The sequence below is a fragment of the Oncorhynchus masou genome, chromosome 8 (assembly GCF_036934945.1).
Source record: "Oncorhynchus masou masou isolate Uvic2021 chromosome 8, UVic_Omas_1.1, whole genome shotgun sequence".
Taxonomy (NCBI): domain Eukaryota; kingdom Metazoa; phylum Chordata; class Actinopteri; order Salmoniformes; family Salmonidae; genus Oncorhynchus; species Oncorhynchus masou.
In genome coordinates, this window is record NC_088219.1 from 32,211,894 (window position 1) to 32,226,265 (window position 14,372).

A 14,372-nucleotide genomic window follows, 5' to 3' on the forward strand; every position below is an offset into this window, starting at 1 on the left:
ATTTTAAAGGTAATCTTATTGTTAATCCCACCACAGTGTCCGATTTCAAACATGCTTTACAGCGAAAGCACCACAAACGATTATGTTAGGTCACCACCAAGCCACAGAATAAACACAGCCATTTTTCCAGCCAAAGAGAGGAGTCACAAAAAGCACAAATAGAGATAAAATGAATCACTAACCTTTGATGATCTTCATCAGATGACACTCATAGGACTTCATGTTACACAATACATGTATGTTTTGTTTGATAAAGTTCATATATATATAAAAAAATCTGAGTTTACATTGGCGCGTTACATTCACTAGTTCCAAAAACATCCAGTGATTTTGCATAGCCACATCGATTCAACAGAAATACTCATGATAAATGTAGATAATACAAGTTATACACATGGAATTATAGATATACCTCTCCTTAATGCAACCGCTGTGTCAGATTTCAAAAAAACATTACGGAAAAAGCAAACCATGCAATAATATGAGACGGCGCTCAGAAATATAATACAATTATCCGCCATTTTGGAGTCAACAGAAACCAGAAATTACATGAGTTCAATAGGGCATGGGTTGAAAATATACCAACATCAGATTTCTCACTTCCTGTTTGGATTTCTTCTCAGGTTTTTGCCTGCCATATGAGTTATGTTATACTCACAGACATCATTCAAACAGTTTTAGAAACTTCAGAGTGTTTGCTATCCAATATTAATAATAATATGCATATATTAGCAGCTGAGACTAAGGAGCAGGCCATTCACTCTGGGCACCTTTCATCCAAGCTACTCAATAGTGCCCCTGCAGCCATAAGAAGTTTTAAGGGCTTGTAATTCAAATTAAAACTCCTTCGGGATCAGTGTCCCTTCCACGGGACGGTTGAGCTAATGTAGGCTAATGTCATTAGCATGAGGTTGTAGGTAACAAGAACATTTCCCAGGACATAGACATATCTGATATTGGCAGAAAGCTTACATTCTTGTTAATTAATCTACCTGCACTGTCCAATTTACAGTAGCTATTACAGTGAAAGAATACCATGCTATTGTTTGAGGAGAGTGCACAATTTTGAACGTTAAAAGTTATTAACTTCTTGGATATAGGGGCGCTATTTTAATTTTTGGATGAAAAACGTTCCCGTTTTAATTAACCTCTTGAAACTCTGGGGACGCAATTTCATTTTTGGATGAAAAACGTTCCCGTTTTAAACAAGATATTTTGTCACAAAAAGATGCTCGACTATGCATATAATTGATAGCTTTGGAAAGAAAACACTGAATTTTCCAGAACTGCAAAGATATTGTCTGTGGGTGCCCTAGAACGGGAGCTACAGGCAAAACCAAGATGAAACGGCAACCAGGAAATGAGCAGGATTTTTGAGGCTCTGTTTTCCATTGTCTCCTTATATGGCTGTGAATGCGAGAGGAATGAGCCTGCCCTATCTATCATTTCCCCAAGGTGTCTGCAGCATTGTGACGTATTTGTAGGCATATCATTGGAAGATTGACCATAAGACTACATCTACCAGGTGGTCGCTTGGTGTCCTCCGTCGAAATTGGTGCGTCATTTTCAGCTGCTGGTATATTTCCATGCGATTCTGAGGGGAAAGCAGGCTTCCACGAACTGCATATCAATGAAGAGATATGTGAAAAAACACCTTGAGGATTGATTCTAAACAACGTTTGCCATGTTTCGGTCGATATTATGGAGTTAATTCGGAAGAAGTTTGACGTTTTGGTGACTGAATTTTCGGTTCGTTTCGGTAGCCAAATGTGATGTACAAAACGGAGTGATTTCTCCTACACAAAGATTCTTTCAGGAAAAACTAAACATTTGCTATGTAACTGAGTCTCCTCATTGAACACATCCGAAGCTCTTCAAAGGTAAATGATTTTATTTATTTGGTTATCTGGTTTTTGTGAAAATGTTGCGTGCTAAATGCTAAGCTAGCTTGCAATACTCTTACACAAATGATTGATTTGCTATGGTTCAAAAGCATATTTTGAAAATCTGAGATGATAGTGATGTTAAGAAAAGGCTAAGCTTGAGAGCAGGCGCATTATTTTAATTTTATTTGCGATTTTCAGATATCGTTAACGTTGCGTTATGCTAATGAGCCTGATGCTTTACTCACGATCCCGGATGGGGAGTATCAAGAGGTTAAACAAGATATTTTGTCATGAAAAGATGCTCGACTATGCATATAATTGACAGCTTTGGAAAGAAAACACTCTGACGTTTCCAAAACTGCAAAGATATTGTCTGAGTGCCACAGAACTGATGTTACAGAAAAAACCCAGATAAAAATCCAATCAGGAAGTGACGCATTTTTTTGAAACCACCTCATGCCAATGACTCCCTATATGGCTGTGAAGGAGCTAGGAGTCAGCTTAAGTTTTCCCCAAAGTGGTTGCAGCATTGTGACGTATTTGTAGGCATATCATTGGAAGATTGACCATAAGACTACATCTACCAGGTGGTCGCTTGGTGTCCTCCGTCGCAATTATTGCATAATCTCTTGCTGCAGTATTTTTCCGTTTGCTTCTGATGAGAAGCCAACTGCCACCACTGATAGATTATTGAATAGATATGTGAAAAACACCTTGAGGATTGATTCTAAACAACGTTTGCCATGTTTCTGTCGATATTATGGAGCTAATTTGGAAAAACGTTTGGCGTTGTAAGTGACTGCATTTTCCAGTCTTTTTTTAGCCAAACGGAGCTATTTCGTCTACGCAAAAAATGAACATTTGCTATCTAACTAAGAGTCTCATCATTGAAAACATCCGAAGTTCTTCAAAAGGTAAATTATTTTATTTGAATGCTTTTCTTGTTTTTGTGAAAATGTTGCCTGCTGAATGCTAGGCTTAATGCTATGCTAGGCTATCAATACTCAATTGCTTGTGTAGCTTTGGTTGAAAAGCATATTTTGAAAATCTGAGATGAGTGTTGTTAACAAAAGGCTACGCTTGTTTGAACATTTATTTCATTAATAGGAAACGTTGCGTTATGGTAATGAGCTTGAGGCTATGATTACGCTCCCGGATATGGGATTGCTAGAGGTTAAAACAAATTAGGCATATTTGGGCAGTCTTGACACAAAGTTGAACAGAAATGCAATGGTTCATTGGATCAGTCTAAAACGTTGCCCATACACTGCCATCTAGTGGCGAATATGTGTATTGTGCCTGGGCTGGAATAATACATTATGGCCTTTCAAAGATGATGGTACAAATAAAATACAAAAGTTATTTTTTCTTTCTTTTACCAGATCTATTGTGTTATATTCTCCTACATTCATTTAACATTTCCACAAACTTCAAAGTGTTTCCTTTCAAATGGTACCAAGAATATGCATATGCTTGCTTCAGGGCCTGAGCAACAGGCAGTTAGATTTGAGTATGTCATTTCAGGCAAAAACTGAAAAAGGGGCAGATCCTTAAGATATTTTAAGGTCTACTCCTGTTGTATTCGACGCATGTGACAAATAACATTTGATTTGGAATGGGGGTGTGCTCGACCCTCCATTTCGTGTAGTCAACAATCAGCTCCTTTGTCTTGCTGACATTGATTGTTGTCCTGGCACCATACTTACCATTGTCGATGATCAGGCCTACCACCGCTGTGTCATCTGCAAACTTACCAATGACCTGCCACTGGCATTAAACAAAGCATATGGGTCCATGTATGCTGATGATTCAACCATATACGCATCAGCAACCGCAGCTAATGAAGTCACTGAAACCCTTAACAAAGAGTTGCAGTCTGTTTTGGAATGGGTGGCCAGAAATAAACTGGTCCAGAACATCTAAAACTAAGAGCACTCTATTTGGTACAAATCATTCCCTAAATTCTAGACTTCAGCTGAATCTGGTAGTGAATGGTGTGGCTGTTGAACAAATTGAGGAGACTAAATTACTTGACGTTACCTTAGATTGTAATTTGTCATGGTCAAAACATATAGATACCAATGGTAGTAAAGATGGGGAGAGGTCTGTCCATAATAAAGAGATGCCCTGCTTTTTTGACACCACACTCCAAAAAGCAAGTCCTGCAGGCTCTAGTTTTGTCTAATCTGGATTATTGTCCATTTGTGTGGTCGAGTGCTGCAAGGAAAGACCTAGTTAAGCTGCAGCTGGCCCAGAACAGTGCGGTACGTCTTGCTCTTCGTTGTAATCAGAGGGCTGATATAAATACTATGCATGCCAGTCTATCTTGTCTAAAAGTTGAGACTTGACTGCATTACTTCTTTGCTATAAAAACATGAATGTGTTGGAAATCCCAAATTGCAAGTGAACAGCAAACCTTGTTTCAAAAAACAGATAAAGCAACACCTCATGGCAAAATGTCTCTCCACTATTTGATCAAGATAGTTTGTGTGTATGTGTCACGAATCCCTTTTGGCCCGACAGTCTAGGGGGGGATGGTAATGAGACCTGTAACATAACTCATGCAAATTATAATAGTGACAAAGTAAAAGTGTGAACGAAATAACCAGGACAACTGAAAGCTACCGTCAAACTCTAGGTTTATTTGAAAACACACGATAATGGGGGGGGGGGGGGAGCAGGTAAAGGGGCTGAGCCGGACCCAAGGAAAGAAAGAATAAGTATTCAAAAACACCCCTAAACTAGACTAGCCTACTTTAACAACAGCTAACTAACTAACCAAAAATACAGTGGGTGGTCCGCCCAGTTCTAACTAGTGTATTTAACAAAGTCTACCTACGGGTAGTGGATGCCCATGGGCGACTTGTCTTGGTTTCCCCTTTTCCCACCAGCAAACAAACAAACACCATAACCAAAAACAATACTCACAGGTGAGGACAAAGTGCTATGGAGGTGCTCAAACAAAAGAGAGGTTAATACACAAAGAGAGAATGAAACACAGAGACCTACAGACATGGCATTTACAGAGAGATTGAGCTTTAGAGCAAACAACTGACAGGGTTTTTAAACCAAGGGAAATGAACTGTGATTGGGTAGGAAACAGGAGGAGGTATGTCTTCTGATTGATGATTGAATTGGTGACTGATTGGGGAGTGATGTGAGGGGAGAAGGAGAGAAAAGAACACAGGATACACACACACACACAGGATACACACACAGGATACTGGTATCCGTAACAGTATGTATTGATATGTAGGCTATGTGTACCTTTTTTGTAATTTGTTCAATTTATGTAGTTCTGTCCTTGAGCTGTTCTTGTCTGTGTTCTGTATTGTCATGTTTCATGTTTTGTGTGGACCCCAGGAAGAGTAGCTGCTGTTTGTGGAACAGCTAATGGGGATCCTAATAAAATACCAAATACCAAATGATGGTGTTGGAGTTGTGTCAGCCACGCAGTCGTGGGTGAACAGAGAGTACAGGAGGGGCCCCTCTGTTGAGGGTCAGCGTGGCGGATGTGTTGTTGACTACCCTCACCACCTGGGGTCAGCCTGTCAGGAAGTCCAGGATCCAGTTGCAGAGGGACGTGTTCAATCCCAGGACTTTTAGCTTTAGTGATGAGCTTGGTGGGCTCTATGGTGTTGAAGGTGTTCCTGACCTCAAGTTCCTCCACACCGATCTCGACAAAACATTTCTGTATGGACCTTGCTTTGTGCATCGGGGCATTGTCGTTCTGAAACAGGGCCAGTCCCCAAACTGTTACCGCAAAGTTGGAAGCACAGAGTCATCTAGAATGTCTAGAATAGTATGCTGTAGCGTTAAGATTTCCCTTCACTGGAACTAAGAGGACTAGCCCGAACCATGAAAAACAGCCCCAGACCATTATTCCTCCTCCACCAAACTTTACAGTGGGCACTATGCATTGGGGCAGGTAGCGTTCTCAGAAGCTCACGTTCAGAGAAAAATTTCTTAACATCCGCCAAACTCAGATTTGTCCGTCGGACTGCCAGATGGTGAAGCGTGATTCCTCACTCCAGAGAACGCATTTCCATTACAATAGCGGTGAGCTTTACACCACTCCAGCCGACGCTTGGCATTGTGCATGGTGATATTATGCTTGTGTGCGGCTGCTCGGCCATGGAAACCCAATTTCATGAAGCTTCCAACGAACAGTTATTGTGCTGACGTTGCTTCCAGAGGCATTTTGGACATCGGTAGTGAGTGTGCAACCCAGGACCGATGATTCTTTTTACACGTTTCAGCACTCGGTTGTCCCCTTCCGAGAGCTTGTGTGGCCTAACATTTCGCAGCTGAGCTATTGTTGTTCCTAGACTTTTCCACGTCACAATAACAGCACTTACAGTTGACTGGGGCAGCTCTTGCAGGACAGAAATCAGACAAACTGACTTGTCGAAAGGTGACATTCTATGACAGTGCCACGTTGAACGTCACTGAGCTCTTCAATACGACTATTTTACTGCCAATGTTTCTCTATGGAGATTGCATGGCCATGTGCTTGAATTTATACACCTTTGAGCAGCGGGTAGCCAATTTAGCCAAATCCAGTCATTTGAATGGTCTCTATGTAGCAAAAGTAGAGACCCAGAGCTACAAAATGGTATATCATACACTGCATTTTTGAGGAAAAATTGGAAAGTAATTCTGCTTTCAAAGTTGATAAACTTGTAAACTTACTTTTGAGAAAAAGGCCTTTGAATGTTTTGGTATCTAGTGAAGAGCTCTTCTTTGTCTACACCCATTCAACATAGTTCACATCCTCTTAAGCTTTAGCCCCACCCTTCTCGCTTCGCTCTCGGAGCGTTCAGATCGCACACGATCTGGCCGATGATTTGTTCACCTCTGGATAACATGAAAACAGCCTAACTAGCTCTGCTGGCAACAATTTCATTACTCTTTTTTGCCGACGTTTACTAACCCCGGCCATATTCAATGGATGTTGTACACTTTAGCTTAAGACAAGTAGCTAGCTAGGTAAACAATGAACCTAGCTAGGTAAACAACGTGTAAGATGACACACGTCACGTAATGTTAGCTAATGAGCCAACCAGCTAACGTTAGCTAGTTAAACAACAATGAACATAGTACCAAATCATGTCATTACTACCCTGCATGAATCTGCTGGGAGCTAACCAACCAGGTTCAACGTTAGCTAGCTAACATTAGGCTCTAACTAGCAAAGCAAACGGCTCTTGGACACGAATGATAATGTCATACATGTAACGTTAGCTAGGGAGCTAGCTAGCTAACAGTACACTTTAACTTGAAATAAAACCACTTTCTGTCAAAATTAGACACGTGCTATATCAGCGTTCAACAGGATTTACCAACACAGACTGGCCAGCTCAAATAGACAGATGCCTTCTATATGGTAGACCAATCCAAACTCCTCTCTCGGTATGTTCAGCCCACTCATTATCTCAGCCAATCATGGCTAGTGGGAAGGTTGGTGTCTGTTTCTGTGGCTTAACCAACATGGCTCGTAATTTAACTATTTTATTTGTATTTACAGATTGCATATACGTTTGTTATTAAGGCACATGAAAGTTCACATGTTCCAGAAAGCATTTCTGCCTAAAAATGCATTTTGACAAAAAAAACAACAACATTCAAATAAATGGCTCTCCTGTGAAGTCGTAATTTGCGACATATGCCTTGTTTCCTGAAATGGGTCACATATAAAACATACATTATACTTGCAGTGAAGTTGACCATCTACACCACATTAGTCATCTAACAGAATCCACATACTTTTGTATATACAGTGTATCTCACCTTCTTACCTTCTATTGATCTCATAGACGGTATAAGATCTAACCACAATACATAATTCATTACTACTTAATGCATTTTATTTGGTGGTATACTGTATTAGTGCACTCTGAGTCTGTATACGATCCCACATTACAGAACTCTCACATCCCACAACTAGAATAGCTTCCAGGAAACCAATATCTCACCTTGAATATTTTTTTTATATAGCATTTATTTAACTAGTATTTGATCCAAAAAAGGTCTTATTTCAGATGGAAATCCTCCATCCTCCATATCTTGCTCAGGGCTATCAGAAGTTTGATTGTATTTCTCATCCTCTCCTCCAGGTGTGGACTGTTCTGCTCCCTCACACAGGGCCTTTGGGATTGTTCCTTCTCTCAGGATTTCCATAATGTACTCCTGCACAGTGATAATAGAAAAACTGGAAAGATTGAATTTCCTGAAACGACTTTTGATCCACTGATTCCAATCAGATATTCTCATCTTGCCGAGCTGTTGAATAATTATGGCCTTTTGAAAATAAGTAATGTACCAGAATACTAGTTTGCTTCTGAAAAGAAAGATGTGATGAAAGCTATGAAGATCAGTGCTCAGTATGACGGTGTAGTGAGTTATTGTCCTGGACCCATAGAAGTAGAATCTCATTGTAGTTCTGTAAGTGTCCCTTAGTGTGAAGATAATCCTGATTCACTGGCCTTTTAATGAATTGACAAGCCTCCTGACATTACACTTGGTGTTAAATTCATTCAAAATATCCCATTGCATTTTATGTCACTGATTTGAACAGTAATCCCCTTCTATTACATTTCCAAAATGGCCTCCATTTCTTGTAGCCTTCCGATCAGTCTGACCCACGTCCCTGTGAGGAGTGTAGTGACTAGCAAGAAAGTCTGTGTCCTATGGCTTTACAGTACAGCCCCGTCTATCAGAACCCAGTGAAAAACCTAAGATCATGGCTAACAGTGACACACACACACACACACACACACACACACACACACACACACACACACACACACACACACACACACACACACACACAGTGGTATTCAGGCAGTCAAACACATTCTGGGCGGCAGGTAGCCTAGTGGTTAGAGCGTTGGGCCAGTAACTGAAAGGTTTGCTGGATCAAATCCCTTAGCTGACAAGGTAAAAATCTGTCATTCTGCACCTGAACAAGTAGGCTGTCAAGTAGGCCGTCAAGTTAAATAAAGGTTCAATTCAAATAAAACAATTCCTGTGGGAACACAATAAGGCGATTTTTATAGGCCACACCATCTTTTACCACAGCCACAACAGCACACCAGCTCTACTGCTAGACAGTATCCACCCCTCTGGACGTAACTCACCCCACCTAATGGTCTAATGGTCGAACACTCCACTCACTCCAAGGCCATGGCTATGCACCTGTCCTACGCATGCACACACACACAAGCACACACTTGCGTGTGCACGTACATACACACATGCACAACTGCATGCACGCCACAGGTTGTTGGTGGCACCTTAATTGGGGAGGACAGGCTTGTGGTAATGGCTGGAGCGAAAAAGGTGGAATGGTGTCAAATACATTGATCACCTGGTTTCCATTTCTTTGATGTCATTCCATTTGCTCCGTTACAGACATTATTATGAGCTGTCCTCCCCTCAGAAGCCTCCTGTGATGCACACATCAACACAAACACAGAGACACACACACTCTCCCTCCTTCCTCATTCTGAGGGCCCCATCTGGGCCTGCAGGTGTCATTTTTGTTCCTAATGATAATGATGACAGTGCCAAAATGACAACAGTCAGTGAAACTCTTTTTTAAGTAAAAGAGAAAAGAGATGTTATCAATGGCTGAACTGAGGCTGTGTTATTCATTGAATTTCTTGTGCTGAGAGGAAACAGGACACTACTGCATGCAGCTGCAGTGGTTGATGTATGACACACACACACCCACACACGCACACAGCTGCAGTGGTTTATGTATGACACATACACACCCACACACACATCCACACACAGCTGCGGTCGTTGATGTATGACACACACACCCCCACACACCCCCCCCTACACACAGCTGCGGTGGTTGATGTATGTAGTTAGAGAGGAGATGGATGAGGCTCAACAACTTTAGGATGAGCTCATTATAGTGGGCAGTCAGCCGGGTCCATCCTGATGGGCTATTTATCTAGCTAGCTGTTCTATTATTTTATATTTTCTTTCCTGTTCGGTTTCTCTTCATCCCACTTTCTCCTTTGTCGTTCCCTTCTCTCCTCTGGCTCTGTGTGTTTCGTTTAAAATTATTATTGTTCATGTCTGGCTGTTGTATGTGAGAGAGATAGTTAAAGGTTTATCTCAATACTTTCTGGGTAACAATTAAATACCTTTGATTGTTTTCAATTAAAATGGTACAAAATAAACAAAAAAGCTTAAGCAACAATTTTAGTAGGACTAGTGCTACGCGATTTACCAAAATGTTGATTATTTTTTTAAACAAATTGACCGAAGTCAGATAAATTTTTTCAATTCCATTTTGTTCTGTTTTTTTCTGTGAGCTCAATGTGCACCTTGCAATGCATTTTCTCTAGAGATAAATCAGATCATGCCCGAACGGTGCAATGTAGGAGGGATTTTCCAACAGATGTTCTACAACGTTCTACATAGTTTATGGCAGAAAACGTTATAATTAACTAAAATGACCATGATCCATCGCGTGGCTACTTGTCCGGTCTGTGTTTCTTTCACCTCATGTCCACCAGATGCATGAAACTCTTTGGGTTCCAGCGGAAGTCAATCATTGTCAATGGAGAAGTACGCAATGCTACGTTGGGGGTGATGCACTAGGCTAGCCGGCCGTAACCGGGAGACCCTTGAGGCGGCGCATAATTGGCCCAGCGTCATCCGGTTTAGGGGAGGGTTTCGCCTGATGGGATGTCCTTGTCCCATCGCGCTCTAGAGATTCCTTATGGCGGGCCTGGCGCCTGCAAGCAGACTTCGGTTGCCAGTTGTACTGTGTTTCATCCGACACATTGGTGCGGCTGGCTTCCGGGTTAAGCGAGTAGTGTGACATTAATCAATGTTCTACACTGCTTCTTGACACACTGCTCGCTTAACCCGGAAGCCAGCCGCACCAACGTGTCGGAGGAAACACTGTACAACTGGCGACCGATGTCTGCTTCTTGGCACACAGCGTCGTGTTTCGGAGGACGCATGGCTCTCGACCTTTGCCTCTCCCGATTCCGTACGGGAGTTGCAGCTATGGGATAAGACTGTTAACTACCAATTGGATATCATGAAAAAGGGGTAAAAGTACAAAAAACGACAAAGTAAAGTACGTTGAGTGGTTAATAAATGATGAGCAGTTACAGCATTCAACCCACATAATACATAGTGCATTTAATGCTAAAAAAAATTCTAACCGAAACCAACTTCAAAAGCACTAATCTCTCAGCACTAGCTAAGACTGTCTGGGAGTGGTCTGAGTGGGGCGGGGAAAACTGAAAACTAGCTGTTATTGGAACTCTCTTTTTTTTATCGGTCTATTAACTAATTTACCACCTGGTGATGTCACCAGCCAGGCCAAAACTCCCATCCCACCAATTTCAGGTGGTCTTTTCAAAACGCTCTTACACTAAAAGGGCATTATCTTAATTTTCACGATATCACAGTATTATTCCAATCTCATAGTGTGGAAATGTATATAGAACACATTAAAATCATGTACTGGGCCTTTAATGCTGGTGGTTGGTTAAGTTTGAATATCTATGATTAATTGCTTAAAGGGATACTTCATTCAAATTACATAATGGTTTCCTATTGACAAGGTATGACAGCAATCCATGCTTTCCCTGGCACTGTTTCCACTTGCTAACATTTTAGCATTTGTGGCACAAGTCCCATTCAAGTCATGGGACCGATATTAGCATTTTTCGCAGTATGTTCAAATCATCTATAAGTAACATTTTGTTTTGCTTCACTTGTAGATACTTTTGTGGCATTTTGTAATATGTGTCATTTTGTATTATGGGTGAACTATCTCTTTAATATGAATTAATATAAACATAATGTATTTATACCCATACAGATATAAACACACACAGCTATGTGAGGAAGACGTGGTCCTCGACGGCAACTGTGGCTGGACAGTATCAGGGTGCGCCTCACCATGGCGACCACCAACTGGTCCTCTCCTCCTTGGTCCCCCTGGAGACGGAGAGTGGGGATGGGGAGGAGGGGGGAGAGGAGAACATTGTGTACCTCTGAGGCTGGACAGACGGACCTTAAACCCTCTGGTTCGAATCCAGGACTCAAAAGACTTGATATGGATTTAGGAAGGCTCAGAATCACAGACTGGATTGACTTTGATGGCTCAGACTGGACAGTAAATAGCTAGGTCAGGTTTTAAGAAGAACCAGATCTGGCACATATAAAGTAATCTCCCTTCCCCATCATGCTTTGCCCCTCTGCCCTCAGTGTTCTGTGCCAGGTGCCCTCCATATGTGTCTCCAAGTGTTGTCTGTGAGAGAGACTTTTATACTGCTATATGTTTATACTTGTCCATGAATGTACAGTGTGGGTGTATCCGTCTCTGTTTAGAGTTCAGCTCCAGGGCTGCCACCGGGCCTTTGTGCCTGAGGCCCTACATTGACATTATCAATTTCTCTGTTTCCCCTGCCCAACCCTACTGCAGTGCCTTCCCCCTTTTTCCTCACCCCTGTATCAGTCTCCATCTCTCTGTTTCCCTGGCCCACACTGCCCTAAGTCTGCTTCAGTCTACCTCTCTCTGTCCCTCCCTTGTCCTTTACTCCCCATCCGTCCAGTGCTATTTATTAGGCCCTCCCCAAATGAAATGGTGTCTACTCTCAAACACATTAGATGTGAAGGATAAGGAGAAATGCCATGATCAGAAGGGATTTGGTGTGTTTCTCAGCCTGTCTGGCTACGCCTTTGTTTTCATCTGAAGGACTTGTGATTTTAAGGAATAATGTTGTGACTATAGCAATCCATCAATGATACAGTAGCGTACACTGCACTACTACCGCCTATATGATGAAGTACAGATTTTATTAGGGTCAACTGCATATCGGGGTCAAAAACCATAGGGCAGAAACATTCCTATACTGTATGTTCAATGAACTTTGAAGTATTACATCTGTGACAGAGTGCACTCTATATGTAAACAATACTTTGGATGTGAATGATACCAAATATGTCAATTTTTTCTTTATTTTCTTTAAAATGTTTTTTTATGATTCTTTAAAAAAAAGTTTTAAAACGTTTTTTTTTTACATTGTTTTCATCAAGGCACATATTTCATAGCATGTTGTTTATTGTACTTGGTGTTCAGTAATTTAGGATTTTGTCTGACTTATAGTTACTATATTAGCAAAGTCTACATGTCAGTAGTAGTTGGGAAGTCAGCCTGGTATCAGTTTATATGCACCACATTGTGATGCCTCACATCTTTTTAGCAAAAGCATCACAATGTGATGCACGGCAATGATATTGTAATGGGGTAGTAAGCTATGGTTGAAGGGTGACTGATGAAATTAATCTTGTACGCACTTAAGAGGTGACCTTGCTTTTTTTTACTAAGAGCTGTACCATTGCACTTGAATATTCATGTTCTACTTTAGTGCCAATATGTTTTGTTTTTTAATGACCATTGAGATGTCCTGAAAGACAGCCTTTAGCTGTCCTGCAGCCACCATTAAAAATAAAAATAAAGCGTTAAACCTAAAAGACATTGTAGGGTGTGTTCTGAATGGTTAACTATTCCCTATATAGTGCTCCAGGTTTGACCATGGCCCATGGGGCTCTGGGCAAAAGTGTGAAAAATATAGAGAATACTGTGCCATTTGGAGGTCGGACGTAGTATCTAGTTATACACAAGGGTATTGTAATAGGTAGCTTCATCAACGTACATATAAAACAGCACAATGGTTATGTTCAGATGTTTGTTGTCGATACTATGTGATACAGTCAATTTACTTTTATGTGTATATTTCACTGCCTTCATTTATTTATAGTCGATGAGCTTTATCGCTGTTTTATAGTACTCCTTGTTAGGTTATGTTATGTTGTACGTTGGATTGGTCTGTAGTGCATCATAACACGGAAATATGGTTATGTACATTGTCTTGTTTACATCATTACTCTCTATTAGATATCGTGGAATATAAATGCAAATCATTTTGTATTGTTATTATACAGCTTCTTCTGAAACACGAATGTAACAGGAGGGTAAAACCATAGGAATAGGTTGAGAATTTATTCAAATTCTATGGGTAAAACCACCAAACTGACATCCCTTTCAGTTCAGTACACTGTATCACTTACCTCAGTCATGTTGACTTGACTGAGAGAGTTCTGTATACCAGTCAGTGGTTTGAATGTGCCTGTTATTGGAATATGTTATGTGGGGGGATAGCTGGTGTTCAGCTGGCCCAGTCATCCGCCCTATATAGACACGTACAAACACAGACACCTTGATGAATCGACACACAGGTGCCAGAGGTGGCAGGTGGCAAGCCAGCAGGTGCATCGCTTCACTCGCTGGCTCTAAGGTTAGTATGACATGCCTGCCTGTCTCCCTAAACATGAATAAGATATACAACAGCCCTCTTACCTCAACCCCCCCCACCTCCACCCTCTCTCTACCCCTCCCTCTCCCTTATTTTCTCCTCCTATAATCTCTCCTGGGAGTGA

General features: G+C 41.3%; 1 protein-coding gene across 2 annotated transcripts in view; it reads left to right on the plus strand.

Moving 5' to 3' along the window:
* The window catches only part of LOC135544534 (rho guanine nucleotide exchange factor 28-like), a 108,445-nt gene extending 94,739 nt beyond the window's left edge, over positions 1-13,706 (plus strand). For both annotated transcript variants that reach the window (XM_064972220.1, XM_064972221.1), the window contains exon 36: positions 11,749-13,706. In XM_064972220.1, the coding sequence (XP_064828292.1) occupies positions 11,749-11,927 (179 nt within the window). In that variant the 3' untranslated portion in view covers positions 11,928-13,706. The remainder of the gene's footprint in view (positions 1-11,748) is intronic.
* Positions 13,707-14,372: the final 666 nt, after the last annotated feature.